General features: G+C 40.7%; 1 protein-coding gene across 6 annotated transcripts in view; it reads right to left on the bottom strand.

The window, feature by feature from the left end:
• slit2 (slit homolog 2 (Drosophila)) overlaps positions 1-24,934 on the bottom strand; it is a 123,356-nt gene that overhangs the window by 44,627 nt on the left and 53,795 nt on the right. For all 6 annotated transcript variants that reach the window (XM_084715382.1, XM_084715377.1, XM_084715379.1 and 3 more), the window contains exon 5: positions 1,817-1,888. In XM_084715382.1, coding sequence (XP_084571508.1) covers positions 1,817-1,888 — 72 coding nt within the window. The remainder of the gene's footprint in view (positions 1-1,816; positions 1,889-24,934) is intronic.

Raw genomic sequence — 24,934 nt, 5'->3', positions numbered from 1 at the left:
TAATGTTTCTTGCATTCTGCTCACTGAAGAATGAAAATAACAAAAAAATAAGTACACATTTTTTGGGAAAACAGATAGCCTCTGATGAACTGTAAGAAATACTTATTAGCTGGAAAACACAATGGGACCACAGCATTTGGTCCAGTTTGATTACACAGAAAATGGATATTTTGTTAATGTTTAAATAAAAGTATGCTAGCTAGGTTGCTCTCAGACAAAAATGTGCCAGTTTCCTTCAAAACTGTACGTAAGATACAGGCATTCTTCTGAAATTTGCACATGTCATGAAATGTAATTTGGTGCAGTATTGTTATTATTCTGTTGCAAGCAATATTTAGAGCCATAGGACTTACAATTGTTGCACAGTGCCAGAAACAGGAACAACAACAAAAAAAAGGGGTGCAAAAAATTTGTCATAAATCCAGAAAACTATGGGAGAATTTTGACTCCAGGAAGAAACCAGTACAGGGCAATGAAAAACGGCAGTCTCCCGGGAAAACTGGGAGGGTTTGCAAGTACGGTTACTGAATACAAATTACATGGCTATTTTTTTTAATGTTATTACAAAAAAGTATTCTAATCTAAATGGATTACTTTAAAATCGAACATTGAGAATGCAGTACCATATATAAAAATGTATGAAGGCAGAAATAATTTTTCACATAGATTTTTTTTTCTTTAAACATGCTGAAACAATTTAAATGCAAATAAAATGCAGTTTTGCAGAGGCATTTTTTCTTCTGCTTTCTTCTGCTTCTGCTTTTGTCCGCCACAAAATACAGCACTTTTCTAAGAAACCACGTATGTCAGACATGTTTTTCATGAGTTAATAGAGCATTGGTCATCATGAAAAAAGTTTCTGTATTTATTTTATTTCCATATTCATAATACAAAGTTAAAAATGAAAACAATATGATTGATACTGATAATGTAATTATAGTCTAAGTAAACATTTTTAAATGTAATTGTATTGTATTGTGTATTTTTGTATGTGTTTGTACTGGTTTGTGTATTTTTTGGTTCTGATGTTCTGCAAATTGGGAAGTGCAAAACTATGCTGAAGTCTTTGATGGGGGACGTGATCGTCTCCTCTATGTTTCTCTGGTGTATGACATAGCCTTCCCCTTGATACTGCCTGGTCTGTTGGCTGTTTGGTATTTGTTTGTGTATGAAAAAATTCAGTAAAGATGTTGACTAAAAAAGTGTAATTGGGGCTGATTAAAGTAACTTATTTTTTATAATCTAATTAGAGCCTGGCAAATATCAGGTTATTGAGACAAATGTTGAAAAATTCACTGATTACCATATATACTTACTATCTACTGATTGTGTACTAACATGCAAAGGTACTCAGAGGAATGTTTTCTTAAACAAATAACTTTATTAAAAAAATATTTAATGTACATGTTAAATAATCGGACATACACATTGGTGCTGTGGAAAGCAACACAGGGAAAAGAAGGGAGTATAAATAAAATAAATAGTTAAATAAACTGTTTCGTGATGGTCAGATGCTAAATATTTTATGACTGTCAGTCAATTAGGGGCAGGTGGTAAAACAAGAAGCATAGCTGCAATTACACCTGCCAGAGAGCTCCTCTTGTCCTCGTAATTGTTCCCCTTTGTACTAAATCTAAATCTCTCCAAGCTCCAAGTAAAGTTTCCATATTGGTGAATCGATATATCTCCATCACATATATTTGGGCTCTAAATCTAATAATGCAATCCCTATTACAGGGTAAACACTGCACAAAAATGCACTCACACACTCACCACACTCTCACACATGGAAAGTACTGCAAAAAGTGCCACTTACAGGTTCTTGATCTCCACAGCTCCCCTGAAGGCTTTCCTTGGAACACCCTGGATCTGGTTCTCGCTGAGATCACTGGACAGAGACAGAGAAGAAGACAGGGTTAGAAATAAGGCGGCAGAGAGTTAAGCCAAGCTGCCACAGAGCCACTTGCTTTGCAGCGCAAATACTTGATGCAATCACCAAAATGCAGCGGGGTGGACTTCAGAGCCAGACAGATCATCTGCAAAATTGAGTTCCTTGCACACAGAGCACTCCTTCACCAAATATAATCAGCTGTCTCTATTCATCTCTCAGTGACACCAAAAACGACTCCTCTGACAAGTGTCCACGTATCCAGAGCCAGACACAATTCAATTGTCTGGCTTTGAACATCCATCCAACTCAGGTGCAAGAGGCTTTAAATGCTTAAACCACCTGTAGGGGGCACTAGTGACCTCCGCTTCCCTCAAAGCTCTCTGTTCCTCCTCTCATCTCTCCCACTCATCCCTGCCAACCTCCCCCTCCTTCCTCTGCTTTTAAGGAGTGAGTGATGGATGTGTGTGTGTGTGTGTGTGCACGTGTGTGTGTGTGAGTATGAGCGCTGGGGTTTGCGGAGATTTAATTTTCAGCCACTTAAACTAAGCTGCAGCATGAAAAAAACAAACAAAAAGAAACACTAAAATTGCCGCAGTCATACATGTGTTCATGTTCCTCTTCACTCACATGAGTACATAAATACACTCCAACACACGAACAGGTGTCTCACATTAACTAAATCTACCGCCTGCAGCCGAGTGAATGACATGTTATCACCGGTTGGTATAGCAACTTGATTTAGTGAAGGACACACACACTCTGGTGCTGAAGGATGTACACACAAATAGTTACATGAAATGAGGTGTTAAGCACGTTCACATATGCACACACACATACGCACACACACACACACAAGTCTAAATAAGGTAAAGTGAAGTAGAGGTATGAGAATGAATTTAGCTGTGCAGAAGATGAAGATTTATTACAGCAGGTCAAATGTAGATACTAAAACATTAAGCTAGAGAGACATCTCAAAATCACAGTCAGTGCACAGGGGGCTGCAACTCATGATACTTTCCAGATAAACTGATTAATTAATCTATAAAATGTCACCAACAAACTTTTGAAATATTTGCATGAAAAATGTCTGATTACTCAGTTATCAAAATAGTTGGCAAAAGAGCTGCAACAATTAGCTCTGGGGTTTTTTTTTTTCAGTAAAAAAAGTAAAAATTCTCTGATTTCACTCTCTAAAATATAGTATTTTCTTTTAGAGTATTTTCTGGTTTCTTTGCTATTTTAAGACAGTAAAATCCATATCTTTGAATGGTGGACAAAATAAGACATTTGAGGAAGTCATCTTAAGCTTTTGAAAAAACTGATCGACATTTTTCTTCATCTACACTTAAAATAAATAAAATTTCTTTCGATCAGCTAATCAATTCACCAATTAATCATTTAATTGTTGCAGCTCTTGGAAACAGGACACTTAGACATCTTCGCGGTATGTCAGACTGCTTGACAATGTCTGTGTGTGTGTGTATGAGTGTGAGTGTGTGTGTTGCCACCCCCCCAAGTTCCAGACAGACTATTTGACCTTTCACCATTGACCTTCCAGCTCTTGACCTCCACCATGCTAATCGGCTAACAGCTAATGCCCGGCCACATTCCTCACATTCCTGCGGCTATGATCGTATGATCAGTGCTGCAGGTATCATCCACTTCCTGTGTTCACCACCTGCTGCTTCCATAACTGCATGCAGAGGAATAAGAGAGGATGTTTATAAGACTGAGAACCTTGAATGGTTGTATGCTTGTTCTTTAGGACAATCTTTTGTACGCATAATGTCCAACTGAAATGACAAAACTAGTTCGGCTTTGCAGTTAAAAAGCAAGTAAAAAGTTGAAAGTAAATTCCTCTCTAGCCTCTGAGCCTGGGGGGGCGGCTGGTTTTTGACTGGCAGCTGAGACAGCAGAGATGCAATGTCTACAAGCTTCCTCTGGTGTCTTATTAGCAAAGGGACAGATGTTAGCAGTGGTACTGATCATTCTACATCCACACCCATTGATCGTGACATCTGAGCCTGCAAGCACATCTGTGGACGTTTTTCTCTTATTGCGAGCCAAGTTTCAAGACAAAACATGTATCTGTGTGTCTATCTGTGTATATATAGATACGGGCAAGATGTTATGACTTGTAAGCTGCAGTGTTGCTGCAGATAAGACTACTGTTCAAAAGTTTAGAATCACCTGTATCCTTCCCTCTTTCCTTTCCTTCAGTACTGGGTATTTTAGCGTAGATAAAAACAGCATAATTCAGACACCTAATGAATTATTTACATTTGAATCAGCTGTAGCCCCAAAAGAAGAATAATTAAATTATTAAAACCTCCATATAGTTGATGCCCACAGTGTTGCATGACAGGCGAGAATACTGTTGTAACCATATATCCCCCAAATACCCTTCAAGTTTGAATTTGTTTTCCAGTTCTGAAAAGCGTAAGTGATCCTAGATCATTATTGAACCACAACAATATTTGCAATTGGGCTCAAAATATTTTGGAAACCTGTTTTTCTACTCAGTGGTTAGACCGAATAAGTTTAAACTGTCATTTGTCGGTCCATATTATGTTCAGCTGATATTCAGTGACCCAGTTCAGCACTACTGGCTAACCCTTGACTAACCTGGTTTCTATTTTTTTAAGTTTTAAGAATAGTTTTGGAAAAGCAACATGCATGTTAATTCCAGCATGTCAGAGGCCTCATTCTTATTTAAATCTGCCCAGATTTTGATGCTAAGCTTCTGATTTCTTTTAGCAATTACTGACAATTAACTGCTGTTTATAGGTATCTTTGTCTATTCTGTCCTTTCATTTGCCAGTCTGGTCTAACCATTGAGCAGCGTGATGTTCTTGTTTTTGCAAACCCTTGATAGAAAACCTAAACCTAAACCTAAATGCATGAAAGACCACTCAAAAATATAGTCCTCTGAGCCATCTGACCGTACCAAATCAAACTTTTGTGGCAGGTGATTCCAAACTTTTACAGCATAGTGTTGAAGACAGTGATCTGACTGTCGGTCTGTGTTACTGTCTAATTAAAAAAAAAGAAAAAAGTGCTTTTTTGTGCAAATATAATTAGTTTGAAGATTTAATTTTAAGCACTTCATGTCATTTAAAGTCATTTACTGAGCAAAAATATCAAACATTTTCTGGTTCCAGCCTATCAAATGTGAGGATGTGTCACTATCTCTGGATTTTGGACTCAGACATAACAAGCAGCTGAAGACATCAACTTTGGCTCTGAGAAATTATGAGAGGCAAAATATTTGTTTGTTGCAGGCAGCCCCGATAAAATAAAATGTGTTCACTGGTTGATCTCCTTCTTCATCTGGTTTATGCTCAGAATTCAATTCATCCCGCAAATGTAAAATGTAACTTCCTCGGACATGAATAAACAAAGCATTAATAACTATTTCAAATTCAGTAGGACTTTACATCTGCACATGAACACACGCACGTGCACCTGTACCTGCATACACACACACAGAGAAAGACACACACACATCAAACTGACATCATGTTTCAATGTTTTCTAATGCAGAGATCAATCAACATGATCCTGGAGTAAGACTTCACAAACAGACTTAGATGAAAACAAGGCTTCAACTTTGCTGTTTTACACACACAACACAAACACATGTGCTTCTCGTCATGCATGTGCACACACACACACACACACATACACACACACACACAGAGTGGCTGGTCTGAATCAAATAGAGTGTATTCTGATACTGTTTTTACAGGACCAGGGGGGTTTGGAAAACAGCCGTGCTCCTTTAACCGCTGGAACTCTAAAACCAAATAAACTCTCAGAGAGTGCTCCTTAACCCTACACACACACACACACACACACACACACACACACACACACACACACACACACACACGTAACATTTACAGTCTGCATCCACTTCATCTGCCTATCTGATACAGAAATCAGTAAAAACCTGTTAATGTGTCATGTGTGAGGAGTCGACAGTTTGACAGTTTGTATGTCGATGTTTTCGGCCGCACACAGACCTCACTGTGAACGACAGCACAAAGTCGGCTAATCCTGGCCAGAGTGTGTTTACACACACTTAACATGTTCACTTGGGAACCTGCAACTCACCTCTCCGCCACAATTATAGTAAAGCAGCTATGGTAAACACTGTGAGAGGCTTTAAGTGTATGCCTGGTACACAACAGAGGTTGATAAGTACAGTGTAAGTGTGTGTGTGTGTATGTGTGTGTGTGTGTGTGTGTGTGTGTGTATGTTTGACATACACATTTATCTTCTGATGCACTGAGATGATTGGAAATTGATTTTTCACGTCCCTCTGTCCCTGTGATCTACGACAAACAGAGAGAGACAGCGGACGCACACACATGCAAACACACACACGTGAACACACAGACATAGCCCATGCATACACATGTGATTGGCAGTTTGGGTGAGTTTTGGGGCTCTTAAGGAAGTGCAGGAGGCCACTCTAAACCCTATTCATCACTCAGACCACCAGAGAGAGAAGGAGAGACAGAGAGGGTGAATAGTAAGCTTTAGCCTGACTAGGAAATTGACTTCTCTGGGACTTAGGAGTGGATTTTCTTCCTCAGTTTGGCGCCAAGGCACCTGATTCAATTTCATCTTTAGTTAAATCGTTTGGTAGATGTCCCACCCACCACTTTCCCTCCCTTTCTCCCAATATCCCACTCTGGCTTCCTCTCCCGTCGACCTTTCCCTTTTCCATCCTCTGTTCTCTGTCTCTTCTCTTTTCTCCACTCTTGTTTTTGGACTTCCCCAAGGTTTAACCCCTCACCTCTGCCCCTGTGCCTAAACCGGGAGGTTACCTTCATTAAAAGAGGCTCCTGCTGAGCCCCAGTGTGTGTGAGTGTGTTCGTGCATGCTAGTGTGTGTTTTTGTTTGAAGGGGCCGGAGGTATTAAATCCACACAGGAACTATATCATGCTGCCAAGTGAGGAACCCTCTGAAACACACACAGACCAGACACAGACGCACTGTTGCTGAAAACTGACAGCTGACAACACACTGACATGATGCAAAGTGGGAAATCAGACCTATTCTGAGTTCACACTATGACACTGTATCCATAATTTTCGACTCACTGACAGTTTTTGTGGTGATTGTCGACTGGGATGCCAATCATTAATCATTAATCGTCTGACTGCAGTTAAGAATTTAACCAAATGAAAGTATATAACCAATAATATGTGTTTTGTTCTCCAGGTTTTCTTAAAATTTGGTTTGGTCTGCCCTGCACAGCATTTGACGTTATTTTGTTTGATGGAGACTGAGAGCCTTTTTGTTTTCTTCTGTTCATTGAAATTGTTTGTGCTTCATGAATTATGTTTTTAGTTAACTAATGTAACACAAGAATTGTTTAAATAAAACTCACATCTCATTAATTATTAATGATTGATTAGTTGTTATAAAGTTTCCAACTATTGGTTACAGAAAATGCACAAACTTTGCAAACCAACCTTGCACACTGATGCTTCATTATACTAATGTCACGTCTCGCGTGTTTTCTCTTGATAAGTTTGGAGAACAGAGAGACTTGTCAGGATGAAACTCCTGTCATGTGTAGGGCTTTGAATTTGCAAAATTGCGAAATGTATCACAATACATGGATTACAATTCAGTATATTGCGATAATACTGTGATACTGTAAGCAAGATGATATGTGGCAGAACACACCACCATATGCTTGAAATCGGAGTTTAAAAAGTTTTGAAAAACTTTTTTATGCAGTGAAGGTAGACAACAACACTCCTACCTGGCACTTGGGGGTTTAAACACAACACAAAATGAACCACTGCCACGTATCTTTGCATGTATTACCATATCACAGTTCAGTGTTTTTGATCATCAATAAAGTATCACAAAACATAAAATCATGATTGTCAAGTAAATCAATATTTTCTCACAGTGACACACACAGTCTGCGTCTGGAGGAGGTGTGGTGGATAGATGAATCAAACAACTCAGGACTTTCACCCAGAGGACAGGGGTTCGCCCCCCATGTGAAACCAAAATGTTATCAAACGAATGAAGGCACAATGTTACGTGTGTCAGTAACGTCATGTAACATATGGAACACACTTATTGTAACTCCAAACACGGTCTTATCCTAAACTAACCATGTAGAGTTCTGTGCCTAAACCTACACATATCGTGACCGTTTCACAGCATTAACCACATATTAAGAGGGCGTCTCCTACAGCAGCAGCAGGGTAGCTTGTGCGTCAGTATGAGGCACCGAGGGATGGAAGTTTTGATGTGAATGCACAGTGTGTGAGTGTGTGACCCCCTGTTGCTGATCGGTCTTGTAATGTGCAAAGCAAAGACTTTAAGATTCCTGATAACAAGACAGAGAGTTATGTAGTGTGAAAAAATCATGGACCAACAATCACAGTGCTGCACACTGATGATATATAATTAATGCTCTGCACTAACTGTTCACAGGTGCACTAAATGTAATGTTTATCATATATATCATTTTTTTATATATCACGTTTATGGTGGACTGGAAAAAACAGAGCTTTTGCTAAACAGGTGGCATTTATGATCAAATAACTTTATAATGATTGTTCAGCTGTCTGCTAACAGAAAGAATATGTAATGGGAACAATTTTAAACTATTAAAAAGTGAGCAGGAGTGGGTAGAACAGAGATTTAACCAGCTGAGACTCAGCAGAGTGATGGTTTTAAGCAGATGTTGGCTGTAATGCACAGTTTATTAATTTTGTCAACCAAAAGAGGAAGACAAAGAGGAGATTTAGCAGTTTACATATTGCAAAAACTACCTAAAAAACGCAAGTATGGACATACATCGTTTTCACAGCCGAGTCCAAATTGTGTGGATGCAGACTTTTTCTCCATCTTCTGACCTTCCTCTTCCTCTTTGTCTGTTTTTCTCACCTCTGGTGGCCCAGGATGTGTGTGTGTATGTGTGTGTGCATGCGTGTGTGCGTGACAGAGTCAGGTCTCCAGTGTTAAGAGCTTAGTGCTGCTTTTCTAAAGGGTCTTTTCAGAGTGAGAGGAGCTTTTGACGCCCTGCGTGTCTAAGAAGACCTGGGCATGAAAGAGCAGCACTCAATTCTCACACATGGACCCCTCATCCTTCCCCTCCTCCCTCCTCTTTCTCTCTCTCACACACACTGGACACACACTCTCACCTACTGTTATACAGTTTCTGAACCTCTTTTGTATGTGCCCTTCTGCCACGAGATTCTTCCCAGGTCCGGCAAACCGGGGGTTCCCGTGGATGTATGTCTGAGTGTGTGTGTGTGTGTGTGTGTGTGTGTGTGTGTGTTAGTGCGATGGGGTATGGGCCAGAGTTGGCAGAGCAGTAAACTAATCATCTTGTTCAAATCCCTTTCGGAGACCTTAATCCTATTAAGTATAAGAATGTGTGAATGGGCAAAGACGGAGCTGGAAAGAGTCAAAAAGGAAGAGAAAGTGGGGAAGAGACGGACAGAGGGAGAAAATGTGAACGCAGAAGATAAGACAGATAGTTCACGAGAGGAACAGTGAGTTTTGGTTTTGGTCAACTGGACGATCATGGAGAAAGACCAACACTAAAACGAGAATGGGATTCTGTGTGTGTGTGTGTGTGTGTGTGTGTGTGTGTGTGTGTGTGGATCCTTCAGCTAATTCAGGGAGCAATGCCATGAAGTGGACCCCCAAAGATCACACTTCTGTGAGCAATTAGGAGGAGAAAGACTCCTGAAGAAAAGAGAGGAGACGAGGGGGGAGAAAAGGAGCTGGAGGAGAGGGAGGAGAGGAGGCTTGCTGAAGACAATGCAGAGGATTATTGAACACATAGGGCTAGGATTGGCATCTGGGAATGTGGAGGAATGTCTGTGTGTGTGTGGCTGATGTGTGTGTGTGGTGGTGAATCTCTAGTTTTAAAGGGATAGTTGGAGTATTTGATGTGGAGTTGTATGAGGTACTCTTTGATACTTGGTGTATTACCTACAGTAGAAGGCTGCTACTCGCCGCTTAAAGCCCAACTAAAAAAATCAAAATCAGTTTAAGTGAATAATTCAAATAATTTCACTGTTTTACCTTGCTTTCAGACAGCATTATCTGATGGGAAACTGCTGTTGTATTAACCAAATACTGCTCCCACCAACCAAAGCCATCAACCAGACTCCATAGGCAAAATCTGCAATTTTACCTTGCACCACACAGGAGCTTGTCTACCATTGCCTCAATCTGTAATACCATTTTACACCAAAATGAGCACAAATATGCACTTTTTTTCAACATGGGTAAACCCACTAAAGTAGGTGACTGTCCTATTCAAAAGTGTCTGTGTGTGTTCAGCTCTCAGAACTTTTTTTAGCTTCTAACTGAATCCCTGTGGTTTGAAGTTTAGTTTCTCTCCTGTGTCGCTGTTTTTAATGGGTATCTGCTTTCTTTTATGATTTCACGCTCGCTTTTGGTGGGGGTTTAAAAGTGTAAAAGGGTCTCTCATCTGTTTTTTTTTTAATTGTTTATTGTGTAACTTGGAACAGGCAGCCCTAGACCAGTGACTCCTGTGTTCTGTGAGATAAAATCATAAATTCTGCCTATGGAGTTTGGTTAGTTTGGAGAAAGTGATATTTGGCCTATGTAACAGCATTTTCCTGTGAGAAAAATCTATCTGATGGCTAAGTTAAGAAATTAAGATATTCTTAATACAGTGTACACTTATTATTTATTTATATTTAGATGGAACTTTTTGAAAGTGGCTAAAAACGTATTGCTGACCCTGTCCACAGGAGTACATTACATCCCACTTAAAAAAAAATCCAAACCATTCCTTTAAAGTGTATCTTGGAAATCTTGTGTGGCAGGATTTTACAAATTGAGTGTGCACAACATGATTAAAAATCGTACTCGTCTCTTATTATGCAGAATCACACACACCTCCCACACACACACACACACACACACACACACACACACACACACACACACACACACACACACACTCTGTCTCTCACTTACACACATTCATCTTTCAGCCTCTCTTCAGTCGCTCTCTTCTAAACTAATATTGACTTTGCTCGTGAATGACAGATCTGCAGTCTTCCTCCCTCTCCTCCTCTTCCCGTCTCATTGTCTGCCTCCCTCATTCGCCATCACGCCTCACACACATACTTTAAATGCCAGGTAAGAGGGTTGCTATGGTGACTGGACCAGGGTGGACACCTAGGGGACATTTTGACTTGACAGAGAGGATGTCCCCTGTGTGTACGCAAGTGAGCGAATGTGCCTGTCTGGCTACTGGATTGGCAATCTGCCAGAAAAGGTGTGTGTGAGTGTGTGTGTGTGTGTGTGTGTGTGTGTGTGTGTGTGTGTGTGTGTGTGTGTGTGTGTGTTACAGGGTGCTCATAGTTTACAAAAGCTCTTGTGGTAACAGCTGTGTTATTTTTGCTGCTTTGCTAAGGACTTTTATTTTGCAACGTTTCCTCCTTTCTACTCTGAATACAGACGGGAAAGCCAACATGATTGCTTGGTAGAAAAATGCTTCATTCTGCCTACTGATCTCCTACATAAATAGCTCCCGCTCCAGTCAGCTACCAATCGTTTGTGTAGTGAGCTCTTAACAAAGCCAGCTGTAAGCCGCCTGCCAAACTTGCAACACAAGCGTCTTGTTGCTGAGGAAACGACACACTCATTTCTTATCATTTCTATATTGTAGGATTAAGCAGTAAAATGACAAAGCTGACAAAATAAAGATCATATGTGTGTGTGTGTGTGTGTGTGTGTGTGTGTGTGTGTGTGTGTGTGTGTGTGTGTGTGTAAAACCAGACTGATTACGTCGCTTTCCAGCCCAGGAACAGATTAGTCAGCGGTCTGAGACCATGACATCATCAGAAATGTTTACACGTGTAATTATAGACAAGTGAGGAATACATCTGTTGCACACACACACACACACACACACACACGGAGGAGACACGGACAGCGGCTTGCAGTAATACAGTAATTGCATATGAGGAGAGCTGAGAAGCACTTAGTAACGGGGACATGGTTTCCCTCCAAACATCTGATGATGATATTCAGATTTAAAGCTGCGTCAACACAAAGGCCTGCCGCACTGTGCACCTGTGCTCCTCTGACTTACTTGTCAGAAAACGCTGCTCTTCACGTCGTTACGTGACATTTTTGCAAGGGAAGGGGCAGTTGTAGGAAAAACAATTATCCACACATGCACACTGCAGCTGACTGGGCTCTTTCTAAGTGATAAAATCCTGATTCTCTTTTAGCTCAGTGCGACACACAAATGAGTTCACTGATCCACGTAGTCAACATGCTTATCAGTCTCCAGGTACACGCACACCCTCTCAGCGTCACACTGAAATTGGTCTTTTTAGCTGGTATAATAGAGAGTAGTCCATCATGAGAAGTAAAAACACAAGAGGGATTGAGAGTAACCGTGAAAAGCAACACACCTTTGAGAACTAGCTGATCTGAATTCTGAACTACTGGAAAATGATGAGTAGGAACAAACGAGCAACAGACCTTTTTTTGCACCAGCCATATTGATATGAAATAGTAGGGTGGTAAGACTCATTTGCTGCCAGTGATACCGATTATGGTCCCTTTTCAATTAGAGCCTTTCTACTTTGCCAACATGCACAGTTGCAGCCCCCTGACTCTGTTTGACCTGAGTGGAACCTTAATTAGCATCACTGGTTGCATCTGTGTTTATGTTTCATGTCAAAAAGGACCGGGTCTGTTGACAACTATAAGCAAATTCTAAGCAAATTTAATCAAATTAGAGCTGCTTGTATGACCTGTTTTTTGTCTCGAGTGAAAAATCCTCACCTTTACCTCCTGGACAAGCGGTCTGCAATGATTAGCCCAGCAGGCCATGCTAGTGATCTTAGCTATATAAACCAATATGGAATAAATTGCCTTTCATCTCCAGTCTCATATCTCAGTGGTTAGGGTTGTAACAGTTTTTCAGTTACTAGATAAGTCATCAGAAAATAGCAAATATTTTCACAATCATAGTAAAAAAAAAAGGAAAGACACTGCCACTTTATGGGTTCAGCTTCTTCCAGGTATTTGCTGCTTTTTCTAGACTTACACTGTAGTAAATTGAGTATCTTTGGGTTTTGAACTGCTGCTCAGACAAAACAAGACAGATGAAGATGTCACCTTGTGCTGCAATAAGTTGTGACTGGCGTTTTCACTCACTTTTCAAATTTTATAGCCCAAAATATGAATTGATTATCCGAGAAAATAAATCAACGGATCAATGGATTATAAAAATTATCTGAAGTAGAAGCCTTGATCTACACAAGAGAAGTTTTATTGCATTTTTCCTGTTGTCAGTCTCATGTGCATCTCATTGAACAGACACAGCAAATACAGAGTTTAGAAGATGAAAGTAGCATTTAAAAACTAGCAATTATTTCAATAATCAATAACCATTCTTGATTTTTTTTTTTCTTTTATCAATCTGAAGATCATTTTCATGATTGATCAATTATCATTTATTGTATAAAATGGCATCTTCAAATTGCTTCTTCTGCCTAAATATCAGGCCAAAACTCAAAAAGTCTTAATTTACTATCATTAATGACAGAGGAAAGCAGCAAATCCCTGACAGTTGTGATAGAAAACTGACTGAAACAATTAATCAGAATCTTTGGCAACTAATTTTCTTTCAATAGACTAATTGACTAACTGTTGCAGCTCTATTATCCGGACACTCTTTACACAGAAAAGAATATTCTTCATAAACACTGTATTTGTGTACATGTGTGATTGACACTTTGAGCACTCTCTGCTGGTCAGTTTGAGGTTTAACCTCTTCCTAGAGTGTAGTCGCACACAGAAGAACGTAATTCTTTCCAAAGATATTTTCCTCAACTTGTTTTGATATTTTAACCACAGAGGAACTTAATGTAACCAAAGATTCTTGACGTCACATTTTAGATTTCTCCCTCTCCTCCACCTCTTGCCTTAAACCCCATTTTCCCCCCTTTCCCTTCCCTCTCTTCCCTTCTCTCCCTCTTTCTCCCCTTCTTTCCCACATCTTCTCCACCCTCCACTGCCCTCCTTTGCCCTGCTCCCTGTGTAATGAGTCTAATCCATCAGCCAGACAGTATTAATCGTATTCCGATAGCAGTGTGTTCACTTGCTGCTCGCTGCTGTCTCCGTCTCTACGAGTCAATAACCCCAGCTCTAACACCTACACACTGCCTATGACTGATCGCCTATGTGTGTGTGTGTGTGTGTGTGTATGTGTGTGAATTTTAAAACCAGCTCAGCACTATGACCAAATTTATTGCAGTCTTTGCCTGGAAGAGCGTCCAAAACACACAAGAGATGTAGACACAGACACACACACCACAGCTAAAATGACCACCGCTCGACGTGGTGCCAGACCACGCGGTTGCCACAAACTCTTGGTCAGTGACATCATATCCTTTTCCTGTTTGCCTCTTACATTGCCTTACAATAATAAATAGAATAGATAAATAGAAAGTGACAGCACATGGACGCGTGTCTGGCTCTATTTGTGCGTATGTGTGTGCATGCTGCAGTGTGCTTTGCCAGGTCAGAAAGTTTTTCACCCACGTCTTTGACCTGATCTGCCACAAACTCCATGACCCAATAAGCTTGAGCAGCCTCCTCCCTTCTTGTCTGCCTCCTTTCCATTTTCAAACCCCAGCGTCTTACAGAAAAAAATCCTTCTCACTACAGGATAATGTATCAATCTGGCGCCCAACGATCCTTTGTCATTCTCAGACTTCGCTTTTCCATCTATTTTTCTCCCCCACAATTCGCTTCATCCATCAATTGCTACACTATTCTCCTGATCGCTCAATCATTGCATCACTCTTTTCATCCATCAATCATTCATCCTTTCTATTCATCTGTCATCCAGCAGCAACAGTCCGACAGCCAACCAGAAGCAGCAAATTAAAAGTAAAACATTTAACTTTAGGGAGAGAGCAGAGAGACATGTCAGGCCTCATCCTGTATGTGCATCATATTAGTCTGATTCATGCGGTTAAATCGAATTCATTAAAAGCTAACAGCCCATCTGCTATTTTGCGTGTGGCTTGATGCGGAAAACAAACAACCAGAGACGACATCAAAATAAACAAATAAACAGCTCATCAACTATTTAACACAATAAAGAGGTCAGTTTTCAGTGTGATTGACAGCTGAGAGACGGTTTGTGGTCACTGAGAGCATTTGTACATAACGAATGAGGAGTTATGTAGTGGAAAGAGGTGTGTGTGTGTGTGTGTGTGTGTGTGTGTGTGTGTGGCAGCAGAGGAGCAGTGGCGATGACTTACTCACCCTAGTGTCATTATTCACAGTTTACAAACCATGACAAGACAGGCCAAGACAATCACACACAACCACACTTATACACTTTCCCTCTTTCTCTTTCTCACACACACACACACACACACACTGACACACACACACACTGACACACATCTCCTTAGCACTGTGTGCGGTTTTGTCTTTCCTTCCCTGTGTTTACCCAGCAGCTTGGAGTGACATGCTGGCAAGGCCTCTTCATGCATACATACATACATGCAGACAGAAGACATATACACAGACGATATATAGACATACAGACAGACAGACACACAGACAGAGAGACAGACACACAGATATATAGTATTAATAAGGAAGTGTGAATTATAATCACTGTCTGAATTATGCTCTTTGGCAACATGTTTTCTTGTGTAGGGAGTGTTTCATTGATGTACAGCATACAAATCATGAGGAGGTTGTCAGGGGTGATGAAGGGTATAACAAGCACAGGACTTTGACACTGGAGACTGGGGGTTTGCATCCAGACTTCTGTCTGTGGTGAGGTTTAGGCAACAACAGCACTCTGGTTAAGTTTATGGGGGTTTCAGTTAAATATTACTGTAATAAAATAAACACGTTGTCCTCATGTTTCAACTCGCGCTTGACTTTTTCTGTGTGAAACCAAGAACATGATCTTACCCTAACTTTAACCAAGAAAGGGCTTCACTTACAAAAACAAATAAATGCACTTATACTCATGTTCCTAAATAAACTTTTTCCTCTTTTCCCTAAAGGCAGCTGGTACACCCTAGCACTACTTTGGGAAACACTATTGTAGGAAAAAAAAAGCAGATATCAACAGTTTGTGACTTAGCACATGTGTTAATTGATAACGTCCTTGTTATCTGATGTGATATTAGAAATTCAAAATGTATTTGCTGTTGTTAATTCGTAGTATATGGATGTACAGTATATATACATTCTAGGAGACAATGTTGGTGAATACAATGGCTGCAAATAATGACTATTTTCATTATGGATCTGCCAGTGTTTGTTTGTTCTACAGAATGCCACAAATCAAAAATTCCCAGAGCCCAAACCGATATGTGTAATTTGCTTGTCATGTCCAGCCGAAGATAAAAAAAAAAATTCAGATTACCATCATAGAAGACAAAGAAAATAAGTAAATATTCACATTTGAGAAATTACAGTTAAAGAGAAGTTAAGTGTTGTTTATTAATTTATTTTATCTGCTGAATAATCCTCTGTAGACTAATTGATTGATAAAATAGATGAGATTATACTCCTTCTCATCACCAGGACAGTGTTCCTTTTGACTTAATCGTTTTTGATCTTTTGGTTTTGCTGAGGGAGTGGAGGCATTTAACAGTGAGAGGCAACAATACGACTGTTGGTCTCCAGAAGAGGTAAAATCAGAATCTGCAACAGGATTTGTTTATTTAAAAAGTCAGTTAAACGTACAAACTTATATTCACCAACCGTTTGTTTGGTTCCCCTCAGTTTCTTTCTTTATTTAATTGTTAATTGAAAATGCGCAACAAACAGGTGTATGGAGACGTATTTATGGACAGAATGAGGAAGAGTCGTCATCAGTTCAATAAGCGCAGAGAGACAGATCACATTTCTCCTGTCAGGCTCTATTAGGGTGTGTATTTGTGTGTGTGTGGTTGTGTGCGTGTGTGCGTGTGTGTGTGTGTGTGTGTCAGAGACAGAAAGTGTTTCCTCCCCTGAGGCCTCTCACTTGAACTCAGTGTGAGAATGAACCTCTTGTCAATCGTCTGCTCTGGGCTGTTTAGGGAAATGAGGGATTCATCAGTCAGCCGCTCGGCTCTGCGACAGTTTACAGTATCTGACCCAACACCTGCACCATGCTTTTAGACCAGAGAGAGACAGAGAGCAGGGGGGGAGGAGAGGAAGACGGAGGGGAGGGGGCCAGAGGGGAGGACAAAAAGATGGAAGAACAACATTTGTTGCCATCAGAAAGAAATCCAAGCACTATTCAGATAAAAAAAAAGAACAAATTGGCAGAAAGGCATAGTTTCTGCTTTTCTTTTATCACTACTCCACCTCCTCCTCCTCTCTGTCTCTTGCTCCAAATCTATTCAAGATGTCTCCAGATCTCCCCCCTCCTCACCTCACCTCCCCCACCCCTCTGTTTGCCAGCTCCTGGCAATCGCCGGCTAGCTGAAATATTCCTCTTCAAATAGTTTCTCTCCGTCAATGTTGTCTTTCTTTCTTTCACCACCGTAGAGGCTCGGGTCACACACACTTGTCACTCTGGACCAGCTGTCCTGCACCATCTGTCCACTGTCCGCTCTGCACACACACGCACACACACACACACTCTCCACACACTGCAACGCTGGCGCTAAAATGCGGCAGTTAACTGGCAAAGACGCCGTGCCCGAGAACAATTTATGTTTATTGGGCTGTGTCAAAATAAATACAATATCTGACAAAGATAGGAGAAAGACAAAGAGTGAGACGGTGAGAGACGAGAGAGAAGAGGAGAAGAAAAAAAAGAGAGCAAACACGTCCAAACAAAAGCTGAGATCCATTTCCACATGGCCAGCAGTGAATATGAGAAGTCATGCAGAATCTGGACCACTGGTACACTTTCTTGATTGGCTGTTGGGGCGTTTTGTGTGTCAACCTAAACACCATATGTGTTGAAGTGAGCGAAATTACTGTGTGTGTGTGTGTGTGTGTGTGTGTGTGTGTGTGTGTGAGTGTCTGTTTGTTCGACATTCCTATGAGCAGCGGGTTGGAAAGACGGGCCATGAAAGCAAACAGTGTTGGCCATTAAGTCTCCTGGACACCAGCCAGACAGCACACACGCACACACACACGTGCACGTGCACACATACATATAAACACACATAATTTATTGAATTTCTCCTTCGGGGGACCAATTAAGGTCTGTCTTTAATAATCTTATCTTATAAGTGTCATCAATTAAGTAGCAACATCAGTATTGGTGACTGGATTTAAAGGGACTGATACTCAGCGATTATATGTTCATTAAAAGACATTATAACAAAATGCACTTGACATTTACACGTCTTGTAATTATGCTTAACGTTAAAGTCTTAACTTATTGATTGGACTTCCCTGTGTTGCCATGTCATCCCTCATTTCTTATCTGCACTGTTTTGTTTTTATCCTGTAATTAAGATTCAGAATCAGGGTTACTGCCATGTAGGTTTACACGTACAAGGAATTTGCCTGGGTGTTTTTGTGCATAGCAATAAACATAGAAAGATACAGAAAGTACAGCATGTCAACGAGCATTAATAGAAAATAGAAAATTGACAATTAAATAAGGAAAAATGTTGTACAGTGTGTTATTTAGAAAGCTGTACAGCTGTTTGTGCAGGAATGCGCAAAGTATTCTCCAGGGAATGTGCAAAAGTTCATGGTATGCAGTATAAGAATATCTTCAGTTTTACTGCAGGGGTGTGTGCCAAATTATTGTGGGATTTTTTTTTTTTTTAATTAAAGATGAAAGTGCAGAAGGTAAAGCTTTCTGGTACGTTACCCACATTATACTCTACAACATTTAAGAGGTAAATGTTTTACTTTTTATTGCACTACATTTATCTGACAACTGTTCAGATTTTTACTTGCAAAACATTTGATCATTTTCTAAAACACAGTGCATTTTATTGATTAAATTACCCAACAGCACATAAAGTAGCTAAAACATCCTGCTGCATAATGCATATAATGCACACTTTAGTTGTGATACATATTATGGTTATATTATGGCACTGGTACTTTTTAAGTGGCTTCAGTATTGTATTGATTTCGGAGGCCTCTGTGGACAAAACCGATTTTCACAGCCATAACCATAAAATAAAGAAAACCTTTGCCTTATTTTGACTGGCAAACATAACTTCCCCTGGGAAAAATGTAAACACAGGCTCTTCTGGTCAGCACGCCATAAATCATTTCATCTGATTCCAAGGAAAATCTGATTAAGGATAATCATAGAAAAAGCCAATCTTCTCTCTGATGATATTGTTCGCTTAGATAGATTTAGAAGCATCAGTATTAAATAGAGACAGTTTTATCACCAGTGTAAAACTCCTTGCAGTGCATTTAAATAAAAGATCTGAATACTTCTTCCATCACTGTTGATGTCTCACTTTCAAACAAATCTCCTGTCAGACTGCCAGTACAAGCAAATGTTACTGCATTTGCCAACTAAGCTGCCACCATTGTTCATACAGTATTGCAGACCCCCTGTTCAACTTCAACAAAACATGCGAGTCAACACTAAAAATAAGATAAGATCAACTTTATTGATCCCATAATGGGGAAATTCACACATTACGGCAGCTCAAAAAGCACAGGTACAAAAGATGAAGTAAAAAAAATCAGGCACATTATAACATTTACTTGGTATAATTTGTCTGTTTTTTGTGATATTGACTGTTGTGCTCTTTTCTTTTTATATCATCCAAAAAAGGCAGCTCTCCTGTAAAACCACACAACCCTGTCTTAATGATGCTTGATCACACGCATCCCGAACCAGCCGAGGCCTTATTTAGTGCGGCACGTTGCATTTCCACCGGACAAGTTCAGACATTTCAGAGCTGAGTTAAGACCTAAACGATGCTGCCACTGTTCCACTTACTAACCACAGCACAACACGAGCCGGTCCGTTCGAAATACGACCCGCCGCGCTACAATGTCCACGATGAGGTTTGTGTCCCAAATATAGAGAATATGCGCAGGTCAGAGCTTGACGAGTGACTTCAGACAGGCCACATTCCAGCGGAGGGGACGTAGGGGGCGCTATGTGAACAACAACGCCACCAACACGTCGGGCTGCTGTTTGAAGGCTGCCGCTGTTAGCTAAATTAGATTAGCAGGGTGTGTGTGTGTGTGTTTGTGGGAGCACCAGGAGTGTCATATTAGTTGGTAATGCATTGAACAGCTGTGACACACACGCGCACCCACACAAACACGCACACACACACACACACACAGATACCAACACACTTGCATACACATAAACTGATTAACATGACCAGAATACCAAACTGCAGCCCTGACCTCAAAGAGATTGATTGAGACAGCGACTGTTTTTAAAATGCATGTGTGTTTTTGCGTGTGTGTGTGTGTGTGTGTTTGTGTGTGTATGCAAGTATGCACCAGTGACACACAGGCAGCATTCAATGTGTGTGTGTAATGGAAGAAGTGGACTGATGTAATGAGGCTGTAATAAGGCTGAAGCTTAATCCTAGTGAAGACAGACATAGACCTCTCACCCCTACACACATGCACACACACACATCACACACACACATTTTACACTTTTTTCTTTTCCCTCGTCAGTCCCCACATTTTCTTTCCTTCCCAGTTTTTCTCTTCCCTTCCTCATTTACTCCTTCCTTCACATTTTTGTTTCCATTTCTTTCTTTTTCTTCCTTCTCACAAACCCGTCTACTTACCCTTTTTCCTTTCTTCTCCTTCTTTCCTTCCTTGACGCCTTCCCATTTCCTTCCTATCCCTCTCTTTCCTGTCACCAAGTTTTCTTCGCCTCTCTTCATTGCCTCCTCTCCTTTTTCCTTTCCTTGTCTTTACATTTTGTTTTTCGTATTCATCCTCTTTCCTTCCTCCTTATCTCCTTCCTTTCTTTCTTCCCATTCACAATCTTTCCTGATTCCTATTTTCTATTTTCCTAGTGTTCCTATTACCTCCATCCCTACCACACAATCCTTACTGCCTCCTTCTGCTTCTGTCATCCCGTTGGCCTTTAACGTCTTCATTTACACCTCCTCTTGTTCCACCTCACATAGCCTTTTTTATTCCTCCCCTTTACTTTCTCCTCCTCCCATCCTCCTTCTCCTCCTCTTTCCTTCTTTTCAGCCCTCTCTCCTACCACTTCCTTTCCCTAGTCTATTCGCTTCCTTCCTTGCTCCCTTCTGCCATCCTTCTCCTTGTCTCTCAGTGAATACCAAAGAGGACGCGCATGCTTCCTTTAAGTCCTCCACATTAAGCAGGGCAATAAAATACCACACATACACACACACATACACACACACACACACACACACACACACACACACACACACACACACACACACACACACACACACACACACACACGATGAGCTACACACAAGCTACTGTGGTTTTCTTCCAAATAGTCTCAGTTTATTTCACGCTCCAGACACACATTTCCCACCACAGCTTAATGTCCCGAGGTGGCCAGGGCAGGACACATAGGCCCACTCTGTCTCACACACACACACACACACACACACACACACACACACACACACACACACACACACACACACACACACACACAAAGACACACAAAAATTGTTGTGATTTCCTGTCTGGTCCAGGTTTTTGAAAAAGAGGTTATTTACTGTCTGGGGTTTCACCAAAGGACAGGATTCCCCAGTTTACACTTTTAGCAGCCTAGTTTTTGCGTAATACCATCTTTTACCATCATGTCATCTATTTGACTTTAAAGCAGTTTAAAAACAATTTAGGAACAACAGATTAACATTTTTCCACTTGCACACTGCCTTTGCTCCTATCTAGATAGCTACAAAATAATAATATAAATGAAGAAAAATAAACATCCACACAATTCAAAGTTCAACGTACAAGAGAGAGGAGAGAGACATAGAGAGTGAATTAGGAGAGGGAGTGCCACTGGAGAGAACAAAACAGTAAATCAGAGAAATGAAACACTATCTCTGGATTGTTTTACAGTAATTACACTCTAAAGCACCAATGCTCAGGCCCACATCTCACCACAACGCAGGATTGTGTGTTGATACAGCCAAAACAATCTTCAGTGTGCTCTGCCTGTGTGTGTGTCTCTGTGTAGAACTCTTTCTGCAGCTCATACGCAGTGAGAGCAGAAGAAAGAGACACAGAATAAGATGTAACCATTGGTTGCTACATTTTTTTAGATTTTGAACCCAAAAACCTGTGCACTATATTGGTTCAGGGCTACACCACTGCCAAACAGGCTGAAGCCCTGAAACGCCCTGAGCACAGAAAAATGTGAGAAAATAAGAAAATACTGGCAAAGGGTCTCTGCAGATAGAGACACCACTACATACTTCTAGTGGTTCCTAAGTGATCATTTAGAGGGATTGTGTTTATATGAGTCTATACATTTTTTTTTTAGGAAAATGTTGCATATCCCATTAAAAAATTAAAAGTCCTTGAGTTTCATGAGATCTGACAGAGCTTGTGGACTTTTAAATATATTCTTTTCTTTTTTCTGAATACGTAGAAAAGCAGTGAAAACCACAAAATTGCTCAAACTTTTTGACAATAGAAGAAGGCAGCGTCCGTTTATGTTGTTGGTTACTTAGTGACTGTTTAACCACTTGAGCACCAATCATATTGCATACTCGACTTCCCATGTCAAAAAAACCCATCTCAGGAGTTTTGTTTGAAAGAAACAACTTTTTCCAAGGGAAAAGTCCTCTGTAGCTCTTTAAGTGATGCGTTTAATGTTTCCAGCAGCAGCAATGGTGGTTTGCTTGGAATAAACAGAAGAACCGCTGTGGCAAACAACAGACAGAAAGTGTATGACTAGCGGGGTTGCCAGGTTGGTATAACTAGGCAGTATGCACAGACTGGATTTCGTGGAATATTATTTACAGAACTTTTGGACCATTTCAAAAGATCTGACTGCATCGAAAAACCACAACCACTGACTTACAGAAACTACGACTGCACCAACAGGCGAGTGCAATGCAAAAACGCCCCTGTACTGGATAATTGACTGCATGATTGACAGGTGATCTGTGCAACACAGAAATGACTGCTCAGATTTAAAAAAAAACAAAAAAAAAAAACACTTGGCCTCTGGAAAATGGTGCAACTTTAACCACACTGGTTATAGTCATTGTGCCAGTTGCAGTGGGGCTGGTGGTAGAGGACTGGAGAGGTTGGCGTTGTGACATTGTTTCTCTTTACAGCGGGGGTCTTGGGAGGCCCCAGCTGAGGCCATAGTGAGGTGCTGGAGCGGGCTGCCTGACTAGAAAGAGAGCACTCTAACTAGTGACAGGCAGCACTTGAGACAGGCCTAGGAGCGCAGGGGTCCTACTGAGCTATTGTCGCCCACCACACAGGTTAACAAGACACTGCATCAGCCTCTAACCTCTGTCTTTCACATCCCTGCGCCTTTTGTCCTCTTTTTGTCAGCCTCACTCTCACACCCCCATACATGCTCCCCTCATAACCTTTTTATCTTTTTTAATTTTTTTCTTTCTGTGTCCAATTTCTCTTTTTGCAGATAAAGGCAAGGAGACAGCAGTGAATAAGAAAACAATAAGGAAATAAAGGAGCGATTTCTCACCTCCAATAATGACTTTATTCCCCCTACACGTTTCTTTTTTATTGAATTAGGCTGTTCCTTTTTATTCAGCTCATCACCCAGTTATATCTCTCTGTCCTTCTCTCCCTCCTCCTCCTCCTCCTTTCTTTGTACGTCTCTTGCTCTCACTCTCTGGTGTATACAACCATTCATAACTCTAGGTTATCATTTCAAAAGGCTTTCATTTCCAGACCCTTAAAGAGGAGACGGTATAAAGAAGCTGCTCTGGGGCACACGCACACATAAATGCAGTCTCACACACACACACACACACACACACACACACACACACACACACACACACACACACACACACACACACACACACACTCACAGACACATGCAAAACAAATAACCACACATGTAAACAAACTCAACAGAACACACACACGACATGCACATTGTCAAGCAAACATTTTCTTTAATAAAGACCCACACACCCTGTTCTGCTCAGGTAAATATACAGATGCTAAGTGGTTTCTAAGAAACACCACTAATTACACACACACACACACACACACACACACACACACACTGCAAGGGAAAGAGGGAAATCCCTGATTCCTGAGTTTATTATTCTGTGTTGGCTCCATAGAAATAAGATTTTTTTCCTCCTTTATAACCTCCACTGTCCCCTTTCTTCTTCTCCCCTCCTCTTCACTCTCTTCCTCTTCTCTTTTTCTTCACTTTCTTGTCTGTCTGAGTCTTGTCTGTCTGTCAGTCACGCCTGGCTGCCATTCTGTCATCGGTCCCTGTTGCTCTTTCTCTAAAAGCTCTCAGCTGCCCTCAGGGCTCAACTTATAATATTACAGTACACCTCAAATCCCTCTCTTTCTCTCTGCTTTTCTTTCTCTCTCCCCCTCTCTCTCTCTCTCTCACACATACACACACACAGACACACAGACACACCAATACACTAATGGAAGAACGACGTACAATGGCAGCACTAAGTGAGCAAAGAGCCACTGGACACAGAAAGAAGGAGCATCTTAAAGAGCCCTTTGGGTCTCTCTGTCTCTCTGTCTGTCACACACATAAATAGCAGCTGTGCATGGCTGGATTAACGTCTTGGACCTCTGGCCACATCAATAAGCTCTATGATGCATGTGTGCATGGTAATAATGTGTTAAAATGACCTTGAATTAATGAGCATTTTGGAGGGTAATTACGAAATGATGGCTGCTCAGAAAATGATTTGAGTTTTATAGAAATTAGCAATGTTTCAATTAAATGTATGAGTATTTTCTAATTTACATTTTGCTGAGCAGAAAAAATAATATGTAATAAGATGACTGGTACTAAAAAATAGCTAAATATACTAACTAGCAAAAAAACACCAACATGTTCTCATCTAAATGACAGAATAG

Source organism: Lutjanus erythropterus, chromosome 3 (assembly GCF_056507025.1).
Source record: "Lutjanus erythropterus isolate fLutEry1 chromosome 3, fLutEry1.hap2, whole genome shotgun sequence".
In the NCBI taxonomy this organism is placed as follows: domain Eukaryota; kingdom Metazoa; phylum Chordata; class Actinopteri; order Lutjaniformes; family Lutjanidae; genus Lutjanus; species Lutjanus erythropterus.
The sequence above is the reverse complement of the archived record's forward strand: the minus strand, read 5'-3'. Positions and strand labels throughout refer to the sequence as shown.